The sequence below is a fragment of the Anoplopoma fimbria genome, chromosome 11 (genome assembly GCF_027596085.1).
Source record: "Anoplopoma fimbria isolate UVic2021 breed Golden Eagle Sablefish chromosome 11, Afim_UVic_2022, whole genome shotgun sequence".
NCBI lineage: Eukaryota > Metazoa > Chordata > Actinopteri > Perciformes > Anoplopomatidae > Anoplopoma > Anoplopoma fimbria.
In genome coordinates, this window is record NC_072459.1 from 19,140,667 (window position 1) to 19,166,547 (window position 25,881).

Here is a 25,881-nt window from a genome sequence, read left to right on the forward strand (position 1 = left end):
CTTGTAAACCTGGGAAATATTGTGTTACCATGTTTTTTTCATGATCAGGTGCTCATTCATTGACTTACCAGAACATGCAAGTTAACACCTGACCTGGACCAAAGTACTAAGGTCAGAATTGTTGTTTTGTCAAGTGTTCAGTTCTACTTGGTATGTAAAAAAGAAAAAACAGTAAACCATAAAAAACACTTAATTAACAAGTGTTAATTTAGGGTTTTATTAACCAACGCAACTGAAAAGGGAAAAACTCGCTAAAAACAGCTTTAAGGGAGAGGAGAAGGAGAGAGGAGCTCAGTGTATCCTAGGAAGTCCCTCAGCAGTATGAGACTATAGCAGCATAATTATGAGCTGGTCCAAGGCAAACCTGAGCCAGCCCTAACTATATACTTTATCAAAAGGAAGGTCTTAAGCCTACTCTTAAAAGTGGTGAGTGTGTCTGCCCCCTGGACTGAAACTGGAAGCTGGGACCACAGAAGAGGAGCTTGATAACTAAAGGCTCTGGCTCCCGTACTACTTTTTTGATACTCTAGGAACCACAAGTAACCCTGCATTCAGGGAGCCCAGCTCTTTAGTAAGGTACAATTAGCTCTTTAAGACAGGATGGTCCCTGGCCATTTAAACGGGCCTATTATGCTATTTTCCAGGTGCATATTTTTATCTCAAGTTACAGTTACAACATGTTTACATGCGTTAATGCTCATAATCCTCCTTGTTTTTCTCACCCTGGCTGTCCTGCAGCACCTCTTCTCACCCTCTTTCTGAAATGCTCCGTTGTAGCACTTGCTCCTCCCTCCAGAAAGCAAAGTCGGCTCCTGATTGGTCAGCTAGCCCGCTCTGTTGTGATTAAAAAAATGTTTTCTTCAAAAAACACTCTTCCTCCGGAACTTCAGCTCCATCTCTCTCTTTTGTTGTTTGAAGGCCAAAATAGCCAGAAGGAGTTTTACGTCACTTCTGTAACATTGTGACCTCATAAAGTTATGGAAGTGAAGGAGATAATTCAATGGAGCCGTTTCAGGCAGCTCAGGAGCTTCTGAGGGGGAGGGTAACTCCTTTTAGGAGTGGACTTCAGGTTTTACACTCTACGGACCTTTTACATGTACAAAAATATATAAAACACACCAAAGAAGAGGGAAAAAGCATGATAGGACCACTTTAAGGCTTTGTAGGTGAGAAGGATTTTAAATTCTATTCTGTATTTTAAAGGGAGCCAGTGCAGAAAAGCTAAATCAGGAGTAAAATGATCTCTTTTCTTAGATTTTGTCAGATCAACTGGAGAGTCTTAAGAGATTAATCAGAGTAGGCTGATAATAAGGAATTGCAATAATCTAGCCTACAAGATATGCATGAACTCATTTTTCTGCATCGTTTTGAAACAGGATGTGCCCTTATGTCCATTGTGTGGTAGTAAAACAGAACAGGACCAATTGAGACACGGACGAACAAACGTTTACGAAAACCCTTTATTGTTCAAAACAGACGAGTAAAAGTAGATCGGCCATGACAGTGACATCGCAAAGGGAAACCGATAAACATGCAACAGGACGACACAAGCCCATCCGCTAGATACAGAGAAACATTTCATGAACGATATAGAAAAGCTAACTAGCAGACCCGGGTGCAACTGAGTCCATCCCTTCCTGGCAATAGGGAAGTATAACATAAGGCAGTCAGGGTGGAGGACTATACTCATAATACTGATGTACATGGTGAAGAAATAAGAAACGTCCCAAAGACCAGACGTCCAAAAAAACCTTCAGGTTTTTGTTTGAAAACAAACAGTAGAGAGGGCAGGCTGAGACCCAGTATAGAGATGCTAACGTACAGCAGTAACAGCATAAGCAATGCTAGAGGCTTTAAAATGCTAGAAGCTATTCACAGCTGAGCAAACTAACTTTGAAACTAACTAAAACAGCCTCTGAAGGAGACGAGAACATCATAGACGTGTTCTTGGTAAAGTGTGCGTGTTTTTCCTTTCAACGCCTGGCCTCTGTTGAACGATGTACTTGGTAGTTTTGATATGTTTACCGTCCTATAGTCGCCACTTTTAAGAATTGGACCCTTTGAGTTTGTAAGTGTCTTTCATCCCATGTCAGAGTTAGTGGCTCATTAAAATAACACAAAAAAGGCAAATATTAAAAAAAAAATATGCTGCCGTGTTAAGAGTTGAAACATGATAATATCCAGTGGAAACTAATGGATCCATTACGATAGAATTTCTCTGTTCGAGGTCAGTTCCAGCAGCAAAAGGCCACCCAAAGCAAAAAGGGTGTCTGAACCAGCTAACCCCGGGTCTGCTAACAGAGGAAGCTACTATGCTAGTTTGAATACAGTATACATAGAAATAAGCACCGCCGGGCAACATTCAACACACGGACATCAAGCAGTGGAGAGAGAACACTCATGTGGTAATGTTAATCATGCTTAGTTCAAAGTTCAATGCCGTTTAATTATACAGATGCAAACACGCATGTTAAACATAGCGAGCCGGGGAAACGGACGAATGCTCCGAGCGTGCTGAATGCTCATGTCTTGAGTGTCGCCCGGGCCGGTGCAAGCTAAAAATAACAAAGTCTAGAAAACGTAACACACACATGTAAGCGGAGTGTGTGCGTGAAGGTTTTAAAAAACCGAAGAGTGGAAATGAGGATATTTCCCGCGCTCTCGATTGCCGCCTCTTGACGTTAGCAGTAAAAACCTAGTTAGATTTGTTTATCGTCGCTTTCTCCGTTGGCCAAGCGCGATCATTGGCTCCAACATGACTGGCAGAGCAGGTGAACGCACAAACTAGAGCTGACAAGTCCCCGACACACGACTCGGCAATTTGCCACACCGACGGTTCTCTTGTTCAGACTCCTTTTAATGCGACGGTTCGCTTGAAGTTTAAACTGCTGAACTTGCTGATTGGGCACCAGAAAAAGCTTGTTAACGGCAGCTCATTAAATAGATCACGCATTGTTTACCTTCTCTTGCAGTTTGGAATCATTAACAAAGGTTCCACTTGTAAATAAAAAAAAAAAAGGAGACATTAACTCTGGCTTTTATATTACACGGTATCTCATTTCCAGAGGTATCGCATAAAATAAAATAAACATCAGGGATAAGGAACCGGAAGGAGAGGCAAAAAGCCGGAAGGATTTCATTAACCATAAGCGCCACGCAGACAAGCTCCATGTTTGGAGGTGGAGACCTGCAGCACGATGTCCACTCTGGCTGTTAGATGTCATTCTGTCTGAATGGTGATAAAGGTTAAAGGAAGACCACTTTTCGCCTCAAGTCGTCCAGTGTGCTCGTCACCGTCGGTGTGGGAAATGATAACCTGCTGGATGCTGATTTTATACACCTCTACGGCCCGAGTGTTCAGCTGTCCAACCAGCCTTGGTTCCATTTAAAAAAGAACTCGATAAAATAGCTAAAATGCCTTGAGAGGTTTGGGAGTCAGAACAACCACAGCTGCTGGGGAATGAACAGTCTGTACACGCACATATGGTCATTACTTCTGTAGGATGTCATTTTGCTTCCTACTAAATACTGCGGTTTGCCACAGGTTTGCCTCTGAGCCGCCACCAAATAAGAACAAAACCTCAAACTAACGGCTCGATAAAATACAGACTTGTTTTTAAGTTTTAATAAAAATAAGTAAACAGGAAGCGAGGCTTTCTGGTGCGGGCATTTAGAACACTGGCTGGTTGGCCGCCGCGTTGGCTGGTAGGACGCAGGGACAAAAGTCTTTTCAGGTGGACTATGACCTGTCTCTGCCGACGCGTCCACGTCAAGAGTGAATGTACAGACCATGTTTGGCGTTTGAGAGTTCCGATTGGAGAACGGCGTCACGTAGAAAAAATAAATGAGAAACCCGGGTGGCACAAAGAGAACAGATTTTTACATTTTCAGTCGAGATACGGGTGGGAGGAAAGTACGGCCGTCTCCTCTCAGGGCAGGAAAACAAACGTCTCTCCTTGGTCAGCTACGTTGGCGGTTCGATCCCAGCCGGGTGGGATTTTTATCCCAAAGTGGCTTCTACAATCAATCCCCAGCAATTCAACGTTAACCAGCAAATTGTTGATTTCCTGCCCCGCACCTCAACACTCTCTTTTTCATCTTTGCACTTCCTCCTCCTCCACCTCCTCCTTCTCCACCACCACCACTCATTTAGTCCTTTTTCTCCTCCTCTTTCTTCTCCTCCTCCTCTGTGGGGTAAGAGTGCCAGGTGAGGCGCTCCTCGTAGAAAGAGATGACCACCTGGGGACATTTGACGTTGGCCTCCTTGGCGGGGACCAGGTCGGCCTCGTCAGAGTTCTTCCTGCTCATTTTAATTCAAGAGAAACAGTATGAAAGGGAGGAGAGGAGGAGGAGAAAGGGGGAGACAATGTGACAAGGAAAAGCAACAGAGAGACAAGTGAAGAAGGGGAAGGTAAAGGGATGAAGAGCAAAAGAGAAAGAAAAGGGTTAAACAACGGCCGCTCTTCATCTATTTTCTCTGTCAATAAACACAAACAGTTTTATGTGCTGCCGTTTCTAGCCCTCCTACCGACGATTGCAACACAGATTTATTTATTGGGATATTGACGTTTGTTAAACACTTAACACGTCTCTTGCTTGTGGACATATCAATAATTTGCTGCATTCATTGTCACTTTCCTTCTCAGCTCCACCTTCCCTCTTTCTACTGGACAGTGAATTTTTTCCCTCCACACTCTGTGCACTAAATGAGCTTTGTGATGATGATGAGCAGAGATCCTAGCATCCGGTGAGGTTGTGAGTGACTGGAGCTTGCCCCGTGGAGTTATTTCTTTGAGTTACACATTTCATCTAGCCTTTTCAACGCGGTCCCAGCCAATCGGCTGGACGGCCCAAAAGGAATTCTCCCAGTGGTCGGTCCTGCCGTATGTGCAATGTGTCTGCTGCCACAAATGGGCTTTTTTGATCTTTGTTATTATAGTGTCTGTCTGATATAAAAAAGTTCACGATAGACAGACAAAACAGGCTCCATTTACTACAGAGATGTCACTGTTTTTTGTTTTTAAAAGACTCTGGATGAAGCGCCTTATCTCTTGGGAACAATTGAAAAAAGACACTGGAACTCAGAAAAGGGTACCACATGGACACAGGCCCCTAAAAAGTCGATATACCGCACCACTGTAGTGGCAAGATAAGATACTTTGTTAACATGGCCCAGGTGTCTAAGGAACATTTTGGGCCATTGAGGCTTGACCAGTTGGGAACCACTCCACATCAAGTCATTTAATAGCTTTTAGAGCTCTGAAAGCAAAAACAAAAAGACATGTACATTAAAAGAATGTGTACAATGTCTGGTAGCACAGTAATTGTGTGAGAGAGGGAGAAACCACACCGCTGGCAGAGCGGTTGTTAAGCAGTCAGTGACCAGCTGGTTTTAAGTGGACCGACTGAGAGCTAACTGGCTAGCTTGAGCTAGGTTGTCTTCATCACGACGAACATAGTAACGGAGGAAAGGAGGGAGAAGCTGAGTGTTTACGCTGTCCCTGATTCTCTGGATGACAAGAGACAAGTGAGAGAATGCCATGTGAGGACTGCCAGCTGCTCCAGAAGGGCAAACAGAAGCATAACTAACCTCCAAATGAACATCTGTAGACTCCTGAAGGATCTGAAAATAAAGGATGGTCTCTTTTCCACCTTCATTGAACACAACTCTGCTCAGGCTAAATATAACTGCTATATCTCACACCATTCTGTGGGATCCAGGAACACAAGACTCTTGTATTGATTTTCCGACATGTGTCACTTTACACACCTCTACCGGTTCGACCGGGAGTTATTAATTATAAATGTATCAATCATTAATGTGTTGTTGCACCTGGTAAAGGAGGAGCTCATTCTAACCACTTAAAATAGACTTAATAATCATATGCTGATTTCCCACTGAGATGTAGTGGCGCACAAGTAAAAAAAAAAACAGAAATACAAGTACCCCAAATTGTACTCAGGTATAGTATTTGAGTAGCCTAAATGTACTTAGTTAAATTCCACCACAGCTAGAGCAAAACATTCTTTACAGGAGCACAAAGTTCTTCAAAGATCCAGCCTCTTCCGTTTGTTCTCAAAGTGCATCTAACTTCAAAGTATACAACATGAAATACAAAGACTCACCACTTCATGAGGAACATCAGCTCTCCGCTGGAGTCCGTCGCTCCAATGATCCTCTCTGGCTGCAGACCTCTGCCAAAACCTCTGGCCTTCTCCCCCTGGAGACAGGAAGTCGATTAACACAAGAGAACACGTGACCAGAGAAGGGAAAACACGTAGGAGATAAAGCTGCAATGATCATAGAAGCATCTGTGTTTAGATTTTGTATATGATAAGTAACAAATAATGTATTATTTAGGGTTTTTTTTGGTCTTCAGCCTGGAGCACCCTCCTTCCTTCGCTCACCTCCTCCTTCTTCCTCTTGCTCCCTCGCTCTTCTGAGTCTCCGGAGGCCTCGCTGACGACTTTCCTCTTGCCCTCCTTCTTCTTCTCTTCCTTCTCTTTGTGTTTCTGCATGTACTCGGCGATGAGGTCGGGGCAGTCCAGGTTGTCTTGCGGCTCCCATGTGTTATCCTCACTGGACAGGTGGGTGCCGACAGAGGAAGTGAATTGATGTTTTAGTTCAATGAATTCACGCTCTGAATTACCTATTCTTTCTGTCGCTCTTTTATTTATATGCTATTTTCTAAGGTTATTTGCAGACTGTTACTTAATGGCGAAATTCTCAACTTTCAGCTTTGAGTACATGACACAACGCTGATACTTTATGCCGTACAATATTCACAAATTTGAACTATAATGTTACATTTGTAAACACGAAACTAGTCCCTAAATCAGCAAGATAGATGTCTATCACAGGACCAAGAACACAAGGTATTATTAGACTCGTACTCACTCTGAGAAGCCCTTCCATTTCAGCAGAAACTCTACTCTGCCCTTCACCACCCGGCGGTCCAACACTTTCTCCACCACATACTCCTCCTCTTCCTCCTCCTCGGGTGCTGCAGCAGCTCCTGCTACTGCTGCTGCTGCCGGTGCTGGTGGTGCTGCTGCTGCTGTTGCTGCTGCTGCTGGAGCTGCTGGTGGTGCTGCGTCTGCTGCAGCAGCAGCAGCTGCAGCAGGTGCTGCAGGCTGCTCCTCCTCCTCGGCCTTCTTGCCCTTCTTTCCTGCTACGGTCGCCAGCTTGACGTCTGCTGAGGGCGCCTCTGGTGGACCCAAGAGGAAGCAGACAGAGATGATGAGGATGATTATGATGATGATGAAGGGTTAGAATAACTACAAGGGCGAGAGTTGAATCACAGTTTGAGCCAGAGGCTGCATGAACGGCACTGTGCAGCTGTTTTGTCTTCAACTACACTGGCTGTGCTCACAAAGACCCTGACAGACAACAGGGGGATATTACATATATCCACCCTCTGATCAAACGTCCAGAATAAGTCAAGAACAAAACACTTTCTGATAATAATTAAGTAACAACATAAAAAAAACCACAACCCCCTGTCATTTAACTTCCAACAACAACATCCACACACATTAACAGGGGATGTAACTGCTGAATGATACACTGACGGTTCTACAGCAGAGCCGCAAGACTAAAGCTTAGTTTATAGCCGCCTTAGTGCCAGAAAATGAAATAATCGCGGCCGGCGCGTGGGGCACGTATGCTCCACAAGTGGCGGCGGCGCTCTATGGTGCAGCTCTGACTTTGTGTAACTTGGTGTGCGTAACCACGTGGCTGTCAAAAATATTTCACCTATAAAAGCATTATTTACATATCTAGGGATTATACAAAGAAGGTCAATTCACTTTAAAATGCATGCAAAATATTCACTTCGGTGAAGAAGAGCGGTGAGACTCTGCGCATGGCACTCAAAAGTTGAGAATATTTTTACTTTTATGCACGTCTAAAAACTAGAAAACACAACGCTCAGTGCAACAGAGAAGCGCACTCCAAGCATGCTGTACCATAGGACTACAATGGTAAGATGCAAAGCTGAAACAGTACAGGATAAACTGTGTTGTTTTTTTTGCCACAGGCCTTGCCACTATACCAACATAGTGGTACTTTTTTTAGATGAACAATATCCAGCACTTTCTGACACAGTACAACTGTTTGATCCCACCCAAGAGTAGTATTTATGAACGGTAATGGCAGCCCCAAAGAACACAGAAAAAGATGACAAAGTAAAGGAAGATTTGGGTTTATTAATGTAATTCCAAATTCTCTCTTAAATAACTCCTACATAATGATGTATTAAAAAAAATTGAATACATCATTTGAGATTGATTGGACAGCTGAAAAGTGGGCAGGCTTGGACTGTAGAGCTACAATTTGCAGATTGATTGATGGATTATTGGTTTAAATAGTTAGGTACCAAGCTGTATAAGAACACTTCATATTTGGTTTTAAAAGGAAGAAAGACAAAGAAATAGATTTTTTTTGTAATTTTCGTTTGTATATTTTTTTCATTGGTTCACAATATGACTGGGTATGTGATCTAAAAGGGATAAAAGGGCATTTTTCATTTCATCTCCACTTTAATGTTACACTAACATTGATGAAGAAACTGTATTTAATGTAAAATGCTTAAAATGTCAGTTTTGGTGGCAAATTACTTTTTGTTTTGAAAATGTTTTAATTGAAATGTTCAGTGCCAGATTACTGCTAACTGTATCAGTGATGGATGGAACACGTTGAGAAGAAGCAGGGGTTTCAGACCATCTAAATTTGATTCTTGGACTGACAGCCTTTCAGGAGTCTCCAACGTCCTCAATTTATGATCGGAGAAAACTAAAGAGTCCACTTGGACTTGTAGACTCAAAAGCTGAGGGGAAGCCATGTAAAGGCCGGGAGAGGGAGAGAAAAGAAGCTGAAACCAGAGCATGCAGGGAAAGAAAAGGGGGAGGGGTCACCAGATTAGGAGCTGAACCATTCAATGGACTGGCTCTGACAAACACTGTGAGGGCCTTTAACCGTTGCGTCTGGAATGTGTCTGCTGAGTGGTTCAACCCCAGCAGCCATTTTGGCAGGTAGAACAACCGAGGAGTGTGATCCCTGCTGTCTAAAAGCTCTCTCTGTCCCGAGGTTTTTACAGTCACGTCTGGGACTCTTCACGGCCCCGTCTCGCTCAAGAAGCCGCATCCTCTGTCGTTTACCAAGCAAATGTTTAGGGTTTATGGGAAATGGTGTCTGTTTATGCCTCTAAAATATATTTTTATTACTAACCTTGTCTACCCTGGTGGTTCTCCAACTCTGTGATGTTAACGTAAAAATAAATCTCATTTGTGGGTTCAGGACATTTCTCAAAGCTAAAGCACCAAGTCCAGGAGTCTAAATTCTGTAACAACATGTAACGACACGTAATTGAGCCTCGTCATCGTAAATAATAATAAAAATATATTCAAACACTAGGTTTTTTGTGTGAATCGTCTATTGAAGATGCAACGTAGCCTCTATAAATATTTCAATACAGTACATTCAATAATAAACACACATTCTACCACCACGGCAAATCAATCTCAAATTGAACACTTTGAAAGTTTCTCTCTAAATCTACTCTCTGCACATCGCCATAGAGACCAAGGGTTTTTACCGCAAAGTGGAAAACACAAATGGCATCCCGGAATTTGATGATAAAAGAATAGAATCAGCTGTAAAACCTGGAATATCCTGGATCTCCGATAATGTGGATGCAATTTATGGAAATCAGGGTTTCACAATTTTACCTCAGCTTTTCTATAGCAGAGTTTCTGACGCCTTCCAACAAAAGCCCCAGATCAGTGCCAAATTCATGTTTGCTCTTCGCTCACTGTTCAAAGATGCAACACCTAGCAGGTTCAAAATTAGACCAATCAGGGAGCTGCAGCTAATGACAGTGTATGACACGAGAGGAGAAGGTAAATTATAACATTATAACTCACATGATTACACTTTTTCTGATGAAAAGAAATTGTTTAGAAACGTAAAAAAAAACCAACACAAATCAGGAAACACGGTAAACGCAAAAATAAAACTGATTTCATGGGGACCTTTTTATTACATCTACAGCACTTAGTTGAAATTAAATTTGTCACTATTAAAGCTGATTCACTAGTTACTCCTGTTATTTCCTTCTTCCAAAACAGTGGGGTTTTCATTCAAACTAAATGATCCTGCAACCACAAGGTTGGTGGTTCGAACCCCTCTACAGTCAACATGCCGAGGTGTCCTTGAGCGAGACACCTAACCCCAAAAGTTGCTCCCCGGGCGCTCCGCCCACTGCTCCTCCGGGATGGGTTAAATGGACAGAATTGGAATTTCCCCATTGTGGGACTAATAAAGGCTTAATTATCATTATAACTGGTTTGTTAACTGCACCCCAAATGAATCAGAGAACACATGGACATAGTGCCTCCTAAGTTGATTGGTTGCTGAAAAGCAAGAAAGTATTTAAAAGACTTGTTTTTTTTAAAAGAGTCTGGCCCGGTGCTAACTTTACATAAAACGCACACTGATCATATCACGGTTTTGAGTTCACAGATCGGATCATTTTTCGGATAAGCAAAGAAAAAGGGGGACAAATATAACTGCCAACCATTTATTACTTAAAGAACTTCAAGAACACTTAAAGCAAAGAGTTTTGGGCTTAAGTCTAACACGAAAACAACAACAACAACATTTAAGATTTCCAAAGTGAAAGAAAATGAAATAAATAATAACTAAAATCTTAAAATAAAACATCCAAGAATACCTTATAAAGACGCACTTGGATTTGGCAAAAGCTTTAGCACGTTCTGATTCTGCCGCGAACAGTTTCTTAAATTGTGCGGTGATACTCTGCCGTTGTTGTGCCCTGGCCCCCCCATTGCTGACAGACTGGGATGGTGGCGCTTCAAATGTAAGGCCATGCCCGATGTATTGCCGTTGTCATATGGCTTTCTCGCTGTACAATGCCTACATACTGTAACGTTTGTCCCCACCAACTTTATCCCGTTATTATAATTCACAAGGGAGCCAAAATGCTCCAAAACATGCAACGTATTCGATGGCGGGGGCTTCTCAAGTTCCTCCACTCACCATGACTTCCACCTTCACATGCTTTGAACACGCTCCGTTCACCTGAACAAACTTCTGCTTTGTATCTTTTCACTGCAACTCTGCATCCATATTCAGGGACCTTTTACTTGAAAAAGTAACAGCGGCAGTAAAACTCTATAACACACTATGATGATTAAACTGTAAAAATTGTTGTGCCATGTGCAATTAATCCGCAGTTCACACGCCTCCCAAACCGTGAGGGGTGGTCCATACAGATAACTGATCAGCTGTGATCCCTTACACCACTAGCTGATAGAGATTCAAATAGCTGGATCGGGTATCTGAGACAATAATACCAATCTATTCGATTCAATGCTTATATTCGCAATACATTATATACTGGAAGTTATATTCCTGTTTAAGTGGAGAAATCTCTTTAGGAGAGAAATCTATGAGTCCGGCCTGACAATTCCTTTTGTACAAAGGAACCCAGATCCCAGTCGCTTCCACACAGTGAGCCGGGAGGTTGTTAAAAAACTGGTATCGGATCGGTACTCTGTATTGGCAGACACCCAAAGCTAGTGATCCGTCAAGGTCCGGCACGCATTTACCCATCACAGTGTGAAATTAAATTTTACTGACGATCGTTATCCGACAAATTTCAGTAAAATATGCGATCAGGACATAATTGATGCTTTTCACAGTCGCTGATCGCTGATGTGAAATTGTAATCAAACCAATACGTGTTTAAATTGAAAGGATAAGAGCTAGTAACGTTAGCAGCACCGCCAACGGTCAACGAATGAAGGTTCCATTCAGTGACATTAGGATGCGTTCAGGCTCTGTTCAGTGAAACTTAGAATGATACATGATGTGTTCACATTTAATCCCCAAAAATGTAGTGTTAACATAAATAGATACTAGAGATGAATAATGAGCTGTTTACACTAGCTCTAAGTGGGATTAGAATACATCATTAAAATACAAATGACAAGACTGTATTAACCAATAAAAATACATTATTTCATTTCTTTATCATTGACTTGTGTTTTTATTAAGAAAAAAAAACTATAACAAAGACATTTGGAATTTTTGATGGTTTACACTGACTTCAAAGCAGTTGAAATAATTTTTAGGATGGTGGTAAAATATTCTTGAGCCTATAGACCAGCTGCTATAATCAAACAACAAAGGGATCTGTATCTCACAATATAGATCATCAATGATTGGCAGTTAGTATTGCACCATTACCCAAAGCCTGGTGTCGGGACAGAAAAAGTTGGATGGGTGCGTCTCTAGTTTTAACCAAACATTCTCTGCACTTCTGAGAAAACACAGATATGTGTGCAATGTTTTGAATGTGCAGAGAGATTCTTTAACAGGAGTAGAAATGAATTTAAATCCACTATCGACAAGATGGACAGATGCTACATACAAATTTGTAGAAGTTACTTTCCCAGGTGAGAAAAGAAAAAGAACCAAAAACAGATTGAAGAGGAACCATGCCTACATGACTGAGCAGAGATGAGAGAATTTGATCTAAAAGGGGAAGAAATATTTCAAAGCAATACAGAACGCCCGAGAGCCTTACTGCATTCTATTGCATTCAAAATATAAATATATATATATATATATATATATAAATAAATAATATATATATATATATATATATATATATATATATATATATATATATATTATAAAGTGTCACTTGGCTCCTGAATCCTGTGTTTACCTAAACGTGCATACAGTCATTAACATTGAAAAATGTATATGAGAGTGCTAGAAAAGAACTGCTTGACGCCCACAGTCACCTGAGTGAGGCCCCCCTCCACCCCTAATGTTTACTGGTTTTGGTAGGAGGTTAGGAACCCCCCCTCCTCCTCCTCCTCCATGTCTACCGAATAACCGTGAGCTTGATTTGCAGACAGCACCAGCAGAAACAAAACAAAAAAAACATCACTGCAGCCGCAACTGTTGCACACAGGTGTGCAAATTAAACGATTCCTGAAAAAGGGGTTGCTGCGCCTACAAGTTGCAGTACACAAAGCCCGTCTTGCCCGGTCCGGCAATTGCATAAGAGCAGCGTCGAAGCCAGCATGCTGCACATCGGGGGGTTTTTTTCCCCCCTTTTTTTGTACATCACGAATGCCACACCATTATACAGGCAGCAATTGCGAAAAAAAAATCTATATTTCGGGACAATGATAGGACTTGTTATGGACGCAGTAGATTGCAGTTTACCAAACGCCGGAGCAGGCAAACGAGCCAAGGCGGCCCAGCCCCCTACAACCACAGGGCAACATGGCTGGCTGGCTGCTGCCCCCCCTACCCCCCCTCTCTACTAGCTAGCCAACGTAACGTGAGCCTTACCTTTTCGGAGAATGCTTCGGAGCGGTTGTATGGGCTCGCGGTAGGCCCGGGTGAATGCACCGTGATTTGACCGTCTGCCCCTCGATGAGTAGCAAAGCCGAAGACGCGCCGGTAGCGACACACAACTGCCCCGGGGATGAGTGGCGTGCGTTGGGTCGACTTTTCCCCCAATGTGTCTCTGCTACTGGAAAACACAATAGCCTCGGCGTCGCTAACAACCAGCACCGACCCCGTTCTGCCCGCCAACAGCACCGCCGGACGCTACGTCAGCGGATAGTTTGGTTGGCAATGCACTGTGGGAGTTGAAGTATTCTTCTTTAGTGTAGCGTTATATTGGACGGTTAACAAACCAGCCTTCGGTGCCTTTTGTGAATTTAAAGATTCTAAATTTGATTTACCCAACGAACGAATTATTAATATTAAAACAAATAATTTTACCGCAAATAATTGTATTTTGTGAAATTGAAAAGTAATGGTTTGGAACATGTGTTTTTCTATTATAATTCAGTGCAGCCATATGCAGAGCTGACTGTGAAGACAGTTACATATGATGTTTGCATCGAAAACAGAAACATATTATGTTGTTAAGTTGTTATAAACATAATGCAGATGGCCCAGCTTGAATCATTGTAAGTATGAGTTAAATCTCTTAAGTAAGTCACTGAAAATTGTTAAAAACAAGAACACTCTAAGGTTGTTTTCATGACTCCATAGCTTTAAGTTAATTTGAGGTAGCCCTGTTATATAATTCTATTTATTTTTGTATTTTAGTTTTATTTCTATCATTGTTATATTTGATTTGATAATGTTCTCGCTCAAATTGAGGCAGTGATTTTCTTTTGATGAAGAGGCCTTGATTGTTTGAACCTTTTATTTTATTTGCCCTCTGAGGCAAATTTGTAATTTGTGATTCTGGGCTATACAAAATAAACTGAATTGAATTGAATTGAATAAAACGTCACCCTGTTTTCCCCTTCCTATTGACAGATGAAGGTGATTTCTATCCATCGTTTTTCTACAATGATGTACATGTTCGACAGTTTCTGGTTCTGCTATCTTATGATCTTCACATGCGGCGCCAGGATAAGTATCCATTAGCCTTCTTAGTGTTTACTGTGCCGCTAACCAGGGCTGTAGTGTGTGTACATTTTGATACATTGTTTATTGGTTTGAATCAAAAGTGGGAGAAAAAAAGTAACAATGCCTCTCCTGTTTAGTTGTTTTGCTGTTGCAACTAGCGTCCAGCCAGCGCAAACGTGTTGGGTCAAATCGCAGCATTAGAAAGTTGGCTGATCTGGCAAATTGACAAACATACATAGACTGCATATAAGAAGTGGAAGTAGTCATCGTGATGGCATTCATTGGTTTGTCAACTACGGATTTGAAGCTACGAGTTCTACATTTTGGCTGTCAGCATCTTGTTTTTTAACAACCAGAAGTGACACGAGAGGGGTGAATGTTGAAGACATTTCAGGCGACCAAATGTTTTACCTTTCAGTACCTGAAAACACTTTGTGAAAGGGTTAAAGTTATCTAAAACACAGACAACGCTCAAAACGGACAATGTTGTGGTAGTGTCCTGTCAATCACAAGGAAGCCCTGCTCTAATGCTTGCCTGCTTTATGGTCTATTTGATTCTAAATGGACCATCATTTACTAAATGAATAGCATGCATGTAATTAAGAACAAAACTAGCAATTGAGACCATAAACTCATGTTTACAATGTTGACTGAGGTAATAAATCAAGAGAGAAGTAGAGTCATTTCATCATAGACTTCTATACAACCGGCCCCCTTACGGCCATTAGAGAGAATGCAGGCTTAAGACACTCCTGCATTGACTTCACTTTTCACAACAGGGGATTTCTGCCTGTTGATAACAGCATCTTCGTTGACCACTCTTGTCAGTTCTACTTGGTCTTTCTCTCATGTTGGACTGAGGACAGACTTGATACTCACTGTCGCCTCTTGAGGTACAAGTGGTATTACAATGGATGGGCGTGGGGCGGGGCCAGCTGGTCAGCATGTTCCCTTCAATAGATATCTCTGCAACACAATAGGTTCGTTCGAGATAAGCCAGTCCTGCGCAGAATCGATCACCGGCGACCGCCGCACAATGCATGCCGGTTAGATTTGTGTCCGACTTGATCCCGACTTGCTCTGACGTCATGAACACGTGGGCAACGATAACCTCACGAGAGCGAGGCGGCTGCAGGTTTTAGAGCCAGGCGCCGCAGTTGCTCTCCACCGACTGCATGGCCCAGTGTATGATGGGAAACACCTGGCTGTCTCCTGATCAAAGACCTGGTTGGCTCTTAGTTTTGACAACAAACACCACGTTTTGTAGAAAATTCTTATTTTCTGTGTAAATGTAAGATTTGACGCTAGATTGTTGGCTAATGGACTCACGTTGTGCATGATGTTGCTGATAATAATTATAATTATTATTATTATTATTATTATTAAGGAACAGGATGTTTTCATTGAAGGCGGCTGAAAACACTGCGGTCAAGCCAGCCGCACCTCAGGTTTGCCTGGTCAAACTAGCCGCCGCTGTATTCGGAGTGTGCGATTGCTCCAATACTTACGGTAATGCAATGGACTATATATCAGCCTTTTTCTTCAACTTTGATGTGGGATAAAAACACTTTCTTCCATAAGTAGTTCATGACCCCTATATTTTTTGATTAAGTACTTCTTAACCTGTATGCACAAATAATATGAAGTATTTTTACTGTGTACTTTTTGAATAATCCAATGTCAAAATCCCCTCCATAAAACAAGAAAAAGCCTTTTCTTGTCCACCAAGCAAATATTGCCTGGACTGGTGGAAATACATTTGTAGGCTGGTGGAGAGGGTAGAGCAGGGATGAGGGTGAGGGTGGCTGACAAGATGAGCAGGGAAGCTGGGGGGCTCTGCCCTCCCCATATCAGGTGTTCTTGGCTTTCCTTGATTGCAATTCTTTACGCCAGCGTTGCAATGCTACTATCTAAAAAGGTTGACTTTCCGGGCCACTTGGGTTGAGTAAAATATTTTTCTTTTTTGTGAGCATTTCTTTTTAACTATGACATTGTAGATCTATATTATTGAAGCATCACAAAATGGGGTTACAGCAAATCATGAACATGAAGTTGTGTGATGACATAGGTGTTGTTTTGCTAAAACGTAGTAGCACATGTGCCATTATTACACTTTTAACATGCATGTCCATTTTAAATTAGAAAGATGTCTTTCAAAGACAAATTTACTATTGACATTTTTATAACATTCACAAGTAAAATAATTATAAGATATATATTTGAAAAAAAACCCCAATATGAACACCTCTAACTATTTATTCTACTAATTCAAAAATGTCAGTGATACTTATTACTCAATAAATAATATATGTACATAAGCATATGAGATGAGCAAATATGATAAAAAAAAAAGATTAAAAGTATATTTTGGCACATGTGCTACTATGTTTTAGCTTTATTAGATGTATTAAGTAAAAATATCCCCTTACAAAAGATCCCAAAAATATTTGATTGTGTTCTATTCAAATTGGCAATGCAGTACAAAAATGTAATGAACCAACCCTGTTAATTTCCGCTGGACAATGAAAAAAACAAAGTGTTTAAATACCACATCAAAGTTGGAAGAAAATGCTGAATCTTGGTCTCCTGAAGAGACTTTGACCTTGGATTACTCAAAAAGTACACAGTAAAAGTACTTCATAATATGTGTTCATATAGGTTAGGAAGTGCTTATTCAGAATATATAAGAGTCATAAACTACTTATGGAAGAACGGGTTTTTATTCAATGTCAAAGTTTGAGGAAAATGCTGAATCTTAGTTCCCTGAAGAGACTTTGACCTTAGATTTTTCAAAAAGTACACAGTAAAAATACTTCATAGTATTTGTGCAAACAGTCCAAGAAGTACTCTGTCCAAATATATAAGAGTCATAAACTACTTATGGAAGAACGGGTTTTTATTCAACATCAAAGTTTGCCAAAATGGCATATTCTTGTTCTGTGGGGGGATTTCGATTTTGGATTACTCAAAAAGTACACAGTAAAAATACTTCATAGTATTTCTACAATCATTGCAAGAAGTATTCTGTCCAAAAATATTAGATTCATAAACTACTCATGGAAGAAAGTGTTTTTATCCCACATCAAAGTTGAAGAAAAAGGCTGATATATATGCCATTGCATTACCGTAAGTATTGGAGCAATCGCACACTCCGAATACAGCGGCGGCTAGTTTGACCAGGCAAACCTGAGGTGCGGCTGGCTTGACCGCAGTCTGAAAACTGTCCGACTTGATCGCAGTTTTTTTTCAACGTCCCGTGCTGCTGCTCGAACGAACCTACTACATAAGACATCTTTGACACAACGTCAACCCGGTAACCTCTTCATATTCTGTTGATAGTTTGTCCACTTTTCAATCTTTAAAAAAATATATTTTGCGGCTGTTAGTACTGGTACTAATGGTCAAAATGGTAAGAAATTGTCTATCTATGTTTACACAAATTTTGGTTAAATAACCAAATGGTCATCAGACCAATGGCATACTATTATACTATTATTGCCTGTACTATTACGCTTATTGACTTGCTTGTACCCTGGAGTCTTTGTGCTTTCTCGCTTCGCAGGCTTCTATAAATCGTGGCTGTACCTGGACCGTGGTCGTGCATCCTGCTACGGCCCTGCTGACACCGACTGCTACCACCATTATTATTACTAGTCACATTACTATTACTATTACCTGTACCATTAAGCATTTTAGCTTTACTTCCACCCTGAAGCCCTTTTGCTTTCTCGCTCTGCAGGTTTCCATGAATCGTTGTGGTACCTGGACCGTAGTCGTGCCTCCTGCTGTGAGCCGACTGACACCCACTGCTACTTCGATTATTATTATTAATCACATTACTATCCCTATTTTCACAACTATAATTCTACTGTAATATTTGCTGCTGTTATTATAAGTAGTCTTATTATATGAATCATTTATGTCATATACATTGAATGTGTTGTATCTCTGTTATGCTGTTCATTCTGTACACATGACATCTATTGCATTCTGTCCATCCTGGGAGAAGGATCCCTCCTCTGTCGTTCTCCCAGAGGTTTCTTCCTCTTTTCTCCCTGTTAAAGGGTTTTTTTAGGGGAGTGTTTCCTGTGCCGATGTGAGGGAAGGACAGAGGATGTCGCATGTGCACAGATTGTAAAGCCCTCTGAGGCAAATTTGTAATTTGTGATTCTGGGCTATACAAAATAAACTGAAATTGAATTGAATACTAAATACCAGCCTGAGGTATGAGAACAGCCAGTTTCCTCAGTTAAGAAGAGTGATGATGTTGACACAACGGAAATAATTGAGGCAATAGCCCAGATTTACTGACTCAGTTCCCCATTTGATGATTAAACTTCGAATGGTGCACATGTTATGTCTAATGATGTGACAGCGGATTGCAGGTCAGTGACTATTTGTTTCTATTAAAATATATATATATACTGTCTCCAATAGGGCGGAAGTAGCTGGTAGAAATGCGGCTGCTCTGGGTAGATCTACACGGCTGCCGATTGCAAAATGATTGTGGAAGATGAACTTTTAAACTTTCTCGTCGTCAAAATGAAAACAGGATTTGTTTCAAACTACTTAACGAGGCCGTATAAAGCATCCTTAGCTTTGTGTCTCATTACATAGACACATTTCCGCCTGTGTCTTACAACCCAGTGAGCACCAACCAAAAATTGAACATTTAAAAGTTGATTTCTGGTTGAAAACTGGGTGACATTGGGTTTGAACGTCTAAGACCTAAATTCACCGTATTTTCAACCGGCTAAAAGGCAGTTACAACATAAACGTGTCCCGAAACACTAGTTTGTTTGAAAATGTTTATGATTTGTTTAATTGTAGGTTGAAAGAGAGATGATATTGCTTATTGTGAACGTATTTCTCCAAAGTCATATCGTTGAAATGTGGTCTTACGCGGCGATGTGATTTTAAACGCTTTTAATGTTTCACATAAAAAAATGCATAAATATGGAACTATAGACGTCGTGCTGCTCAACAAGATGCTCACGGGGCATCGTAACGGGAGCAGTGTATGTTCTGTCTGTGCGTTCGTGTAAAATACAAGTGAGTGCGTACAGCTGGAATACGCATGCGCAGGAACCTAGACGCTTGCATTTACACATCTTTGAAAGTAGCATCCGGTCGGAAGACTCGGCATCGGGCAACGAGCTAAAGGTGAGGCTTCACGCCAATTACATTACATTACATTACATTACAGTCATTTAGCAGACGCTTTTATCCAAAGCGACTTACAGGAAGTGTATTCAACATAGGTATTCAAGAGAACTACTAGTCACCAGAAGTCATAAGTGCATCTCCTTTCTTAAACAATCATCTTAAAGCATAAACCAGAGCAAAAGTATAGTGCAGAGGCAAATTACTACGAAAACAATAATTGCAACAGACTAATCCGAATATAGTAAGTGCTACAAACTACTACGAATAGGATAAGTGCAGTAAACGAATACAAATTCAATAAGTGCAGCGAACTGATACGAATACAGTGAGTGCAACAACTAATACGAGTGCAATAAGTGCTACGAGGAAGGCTCAGGGTAGTACTTCTTGAAGAGGTGAGTTTTCAGCCTGCGCCTAAAGATGGGCAGCGACTCTGCTGTCCTGACGTCAGTGGGGAGTTCATTCCACCACTGAGGGGCCAGGACAGAAAAAAGCTGTGACCGGGTGGATCGGCCGCAGGGACCTCTGAGCGACGGGGCAACCAGTCGCCCCGAGGCATACTTTGTAAGTACTTGAACTACTGGGTTCCAATTATTCAAAGTGAAATTAGCATCATAAATATCATTTTAAGCTGCAGTCGAGGCTGCTGGCTTGAAGCCTTAGCTCAGTGGCGGTTCTACATGGAATTACACCCCGGGCGAGACCCCTCCGAGTCCCCCCCCCCGGCCCCCGCGTTTTTTTTTTTTTTTTTTTTTACTAAATAAATGAAAGACAAACTGTGCACAATTGCAAAAAACCTTTTATAGAACTTTAAATAGGGAATCAATGTGCACAATTATGCACAACACAGTATAAGTTACAACATACAAGTGGAAAAAATATCAGATATAGAAAAAAATGAAGAAGAGCAGAGAACATTAAGAATACTATACAAAAAAGAGCAGAGATACAATAATATAAAATATTAAGGATAATATAATGTATTATAGTATTGCTCTATAGCCTACAGTGGATCCCCCCGTCCCCCCACTTGTCTGTTCCAAGGTGAACTTTTCCCCCGCCCTCCCTCCCCTTCCCCGTTTTCACACATAGATGTCACCTTCTTAGCAAGCAGGGGCGCAAGCAGGAGCGCCTGCAGCCGCAGGGGGCGCCAATTCGCCAATTCCCCACAGTGATATGATAGATAATAGAAAACCGCTTCGCAGCCCAGATTATTATTTATTTATTTACTTGGTCGTTCCGCCCCCACGTGGCTTGAAAAAGTGCCGCCCGGGCCACCGCATCCGGGTGGCCCGTGTCTAAAACCGCCACTGCCTTAGCTTGTTAGTTTGTAGCGTACTGCACCATGGACCAACAGTGAACATTAACATGTGCGTAAGTTCATGTTGGCGACTGTCTTTATGGGCTGTAGCTCCTTGATATAACGTGAGTTGTAGGCCATTTTACGTGTAAAATAAATTACAGAAAGCTAGTGGGGCTGTACACAGTTTAAATGGGGAGGAAGTGATTAAAACAAATGTATGTACAAACAAGAAGACAGTCAGAACATTGTTGTTTGGCATACAGCAACTTACAAATATAAGTATATAGCTAATGTGTAATGTGCCAGTGAGCATCTTACAGGTGAAAAGACGTTCAGAACTGGTATTAGAGTGAATATGTTTTTCTAATATATCTTGTTTAATTTACAGACATCCATCTGAATTATGGCAGACCCTCTGAAACTGGCTCCTGGGAGGCTTTGATAACGACATTCAAAGAAGAAAAAGGGGATATTTTGTTGTTTTTGCATTTTCAATTTCATTGTAGTTGGTCTTCTTTGTCATGCAGTGCAAACTGTTAATGTGTTACTATGACTACGTATTTTAATTGCTACATATTTTACCGTGAGCAGTTTGAGGTTCATAAGACGTTTAAAATACGGTGATGGTTAAAAGACGTTCAGAAGTGGTTCAAAAGTGAAAGTTTATTGACAGACTATTTGAAGACGTTGATTAGACGTTCACGTTTGGACCATATTTCACCGGGACACTGCCAATCTATGGCCTAAGAAGTATGATCCACTGATCAGTGTGATTAGGCTAGAGGTGGACTGGTGCATAGCAATTAAAGTTGTACATGATTAGAGTGTTTTTGTAATTTTAAATGTTTACACTCCTTATGAATCTAACCAAAACATACATATTTGTTGTGGGTGATTATGAACGCTGATATCTCAGACAAAAACTCCCTGTTTGGTCAACACCTAATGCAATTTTGTCAAGATAGCAAGTTGGTTCTTCCAGCAAAGTGCTTTACCAGTAAATAGCTACACATATACCAGTGAAACATGGCATACAACATCTTGGCTGGATCACTGTATATGTACAGCTGATGCTCATGACTGTCTCAAGGATGTTGTAATCCTTTATGATCTGGCTACAACACAAAACCACAACAGTGATCTATGCATTATGTATGATACAATTGTGAATTGTCTAAATAATAGCAGTGAATCATTCTGCCAAAAAAGGGCTAAACAACATAATCTTAGGCCAGGATGGAATGAATAAGTGTCTGAACTCCATATAGAGGCCAAAGAAGCTTTTAAAAAACGGTGATTATCTGGAAAAGCTAGACATGGTACATAGTGTGAACTCAAGAAACACGTAAATGCTAGATTTAAATATGCTGTGCGCTTTATTAAAAGAAATGAGCAGGCTATGAAGTCAAACTCCATGGCCAAAAAGCTTCAGCAGAATAAAGTCTAGGATTTCTGGAAAGAAGTTAAGCTGGCCAATAACATTAAGATGCCCTTGCCATCTTATATTGGTGGGGCTACAGGTTTATTGCAGATCTGTGGAGTAAGCATTATAGGGTTATTTTAAACAGTGTTAAGAGTGATGAATTTAATGTAGGTGGATCCTAATAATGGTGGTGTGTTTATTAGAATCCCTTATGTGAAGCTTCTAAAGAACATCTGACGTCTTTGTTTAGATGTCAGTACATTCTTAAATATTATTTCTAACCCCTCCTGTTTGGTCAAGTGACGAAAGAAAGGATCTGGATGAATGTGACTGATTTCACGAGAAATGTTATCCTGTGTAGAGTATTAAAATCCAATTTCTAAAAAAGCACAGGTACAGATCTTTTTACAGTGCAGTTTCTTTTGTTTGAAAATGTTATACATGTAATATAAATCACACCCCCTACAGCAGGACAACCCAAATTTAGTGGGTCCCCAAAGGCTACCTTAGATTCTAGATATTCAACTTTATTTGGTTGGTTTTGTGTTGTTCAAGTTGGTGACGTTCAAATCAGGAAGTAAAAAGTTAAAATAAATACCCACAATTAGTACATAGTATGTTTTTACGTTGTCATGGTAACGTAATATGTTGCAACAAAGTGCTGTCCCATTCGTATTTACACCATTCAAGCCTTATTGTCTCTCTCACTCAACCATTCACCAAGTGACGTCAGTAAGTCCCTGATTGTTCAGGGTTAAAGACCTGAGTAGGGACATTGGACCAAAACATTTTTGGGTCTTTTATTTTGAAGCCCTTCTGGCAAAAAAGGAAGTAGATGCACATGTCGTCTGAGAGTTATCAACTCAATTTGGCATGGAGAAAGACAAAGGTCAATTGCCAGTGCATAGGGAAGGGAAAAGTAACTGTGGTTATGGACGGTTAAGCACATAGCTAAAACGGAACCAAGGTATTTTGTGTTTTATTGTGCTTTATGACACAGGCTCTAATGTTGAACTAATGCTAATGCAAGATTTTCAGCCTTTCATGTGCGTTTGATAAGGATATGTGTCATAAAATGTTTGATTAATAACCACATGTGTTGGTAAATGGCATTTAATTCATGTTTATGTCGTAAAAGCTCATTTATGGGTTTACCTGTTTCGTAGCTCTTGATGTGTTTTCTAAAGAGATTGGTTGTAAAGGAGGGGGAAGTAAATTTATGTTCCAAATAAGGCTGACCGTTGAACATGAATACATTATTTGCTACACTTCCCAACATGTCAGCACAAGCCTGAGAGGGTCTGCTCCATCTTTTCAAGTCTAAAAGGGGTGGTGTATGATCTGTGCCATATGTAAACATTGTAAACATTTCAAAAAACTCTTCCTCTGGAGCTTCAGCTCCGTATCTCTCTTTTGTTGTTTGAGGGCAGGCCAAACTAGCCGGAACGAGGTTTACGTCACTTCTGTAACAAGTTACGGAAGTGAAGGAGAGAATTCAATGGAGCCGTTTCAGGCAGCTCAGGAGCTTCTGAGGGTGGGGGTAACTCCTTTTAGGAGTGGACTTCAGGTTTTACACTCTACGGACCTTTTACATATACAAAAATGTAAAAGTACACTACAGAAGAGGGAAAAGTGGTAAGCATAATAGGGCCACTTTAAGAGGTAATAGTACACTTTCACTGGATTCTTGTTCATGATGACCCCTGACATTTGTCGATGTCAAATTTCATTATTATTTCAAAGGAAGGGCAACTTGCTCCCTTCCTGTTTCTACATAACAACAAGGAGCGTTTCAATTGCGAGTGGACTCGTTTCCTCAAAGCAGACTCCAACGTCGTATCCAGTATGTTTTCTCCATCGGCTGTTTATGAGGGGGGAGGAGAGTTTCCGGTTTGGGGACCTCAGAATCGCATCCCTGCTTTTTGCAGATGATGTGGTTCTGTTGGCTTCTTCAGAACGTGACCTTCAGCACGCACTGGGGCGGTTCACAGCCGAGTGTGAAGCGGTCGGGATGAGAGTCAGTACCTCCAAGTCTGAGGCCATGGTTCTCTTCCGGAAAACGGTCGATTGCACCCTCTGGGTTGGGAGTGAGTCACTGCCCCAAGCGAGGGAGTTCAAGTATCTCGGGATCTTATTCACGAGTGAGGGTAAAATGGAGAGGGAGATGGACAGGCGGTTCGGTGCAGCGTCAGCAGTGATGCGGGCGTTGTACCGGACCGTTTTGGTGAAGAAGGAGTTGAGCCGAAAGGCAAAGCTCTCGATTTACCAGTCCATCTACGTTCCAACCCTCACCTATGGTCATGAGCTTTGGGTAGTGACCGAAAGAATGAGATCGCGAATACAAGCGGCCGAAATGAGCTTCCTTCGTAGGGTGGCTGGGCTCAGCCTTAGAGATAGGGTGAGGAGCTCAGACATCCGGAGGGAGCTCGGAGTAGAGCCGCTGCTCCTTCGCGTCGAAAGGGGCCAGCTGAGGTGGCTCGGGCATCTGATCAGGATGCCTCCTGGACGCCTCCCTTTAGAGGTTTTCCAGGCACGTCCAACTGGTAAGAGGCCCCGGGGTAGACCCAGAACACGCTGGAGAGATTATATATCTCGTCTGGCCTGGGAACGCCTCGGGGTTCCCCAGGAGGAGCTGGAAAGTGTTGCTGGGGAGAAGGACGTCTGGAGGACCCTCCTTAGCTTGCTGCCCCCGCAACCCGGCCCCGGATAAGCGGAAGGAGATGGATGGATGGATGTTTATGAGGAGGTTCTGACACTATTGACATGATTGTTGAAAACGTAACAATGAGGCATTCACAAGGACAGCTATGTGTTCTGTTCCTTTTTTCAACACCTGGCGTAACTACGACAACCACAGACGCATTTGGGCTGAAAGTCGCTAGTTAACAGGGCCGCTTAATAAACTGAAACACCGGTATTGGAGTTTTCAGTGATTTCATCTTAAAACTTTAACCCTTTCACAGTGTGTTTTTAGTTCATGGAAGTTAATTCTAACATTTTGCCTACCTAAAAATAGCTTATTCAGCCATCTGTTGTGCTAAGCTCCACCTTCTCAGCTCACTCCTGGTTGCATAAAACCAAGATGACTGTGGCCAAAAGCCCAGATAGCGACGTACAAAATGCCTTAAACGAGGCTTCAAAACTGTAGTCCACAAACAAATGGTTGACTTCACGGTGACTATGTCTCCTTCTTATATATATTCTTTTTTCAATAGGAGCAATATTCAGTGGACCGTTCTTCAAGCTATGGCCTTTTATTGGCAGTAAATTGGAATAGTAATCTTTGAATGCATTTTTAATTAACTCATTATCATCAAAGTGTTTCCTACGGCGTCGACGGGAGAAAGCAGTCTCTTCATGCAATATTCTCTGCACTGCTCTTCTTGGCAGGACCCGCCCTCCGTAGCTGGTTGAGTCACAAACTATTGGTTAAGGTTAGGCATTGACCTCGAGTGGTTAGGGTCAGGATAGGACATTGGTCTGGGCATAGGACCCAAACAAATCATGTTACCAGTA

General features: G+C 41.6%; 1 protein-coding gene across 1 annotated transcript; it reads right to left on the bottom strand.

Annotated features, from left to right (window-relative positions):
- Positions 1 to 1,453: 1,453 nt before the first annotated feature.
- On the bottom strand, positions 1,454 to 15,609 carry cbx1a (chromobox homolog 1a (HP1 beta homolog Drosophila)). Its single transcript, XM_054607082.1, has 5 exons — positions 15,353 to 15,609; positions 6,899 to 7,208; positions 6,409 to 6,580; positions 6,127 to 6,221; positions 1,454 to 4,300 (listed from the first exon to the last, which is right to left on the bottom strand). Exons 1-5 carry the CDS (start codon positions 15,561 to 15,563, stop codon positions 4,150 to 4,152), a joined length of 939 nt encoding a protein of 312 aa, XP_054463057.1. The 5' UTR covers positions 15,564 to 15,609; the 3' UTR covers positions 1,454 to 4,149.
- Positions 15,610 to 25,881: the final 10,272 nt, after the last annotated feature.

Bases quoted from the DNA above. Each gene is read 5' to 3' on its own strand.
- cbx1a (XM_054607082.1), bottom strand. From the start codon at position 15,563: ATGACGTCAGAGCAAGTCGGGATCAAGTCGGACACAAATCTAACCGGC. The intron at 7,209-15,352 runs GTGAGTATCAAG...TGGGTCCACCAG, and splicing joins TTGTACCTCAAGAGGCGACA to AGGCGCCCTCAGCAGACGTC. The intron at 4,301-6,126 runs GTGAGTCTTTGT...TAAAATGAGCAG, and splicing joins CTGATGTTCCTCATGAAGTG to GAAGAACTCTGACGAGGCCG.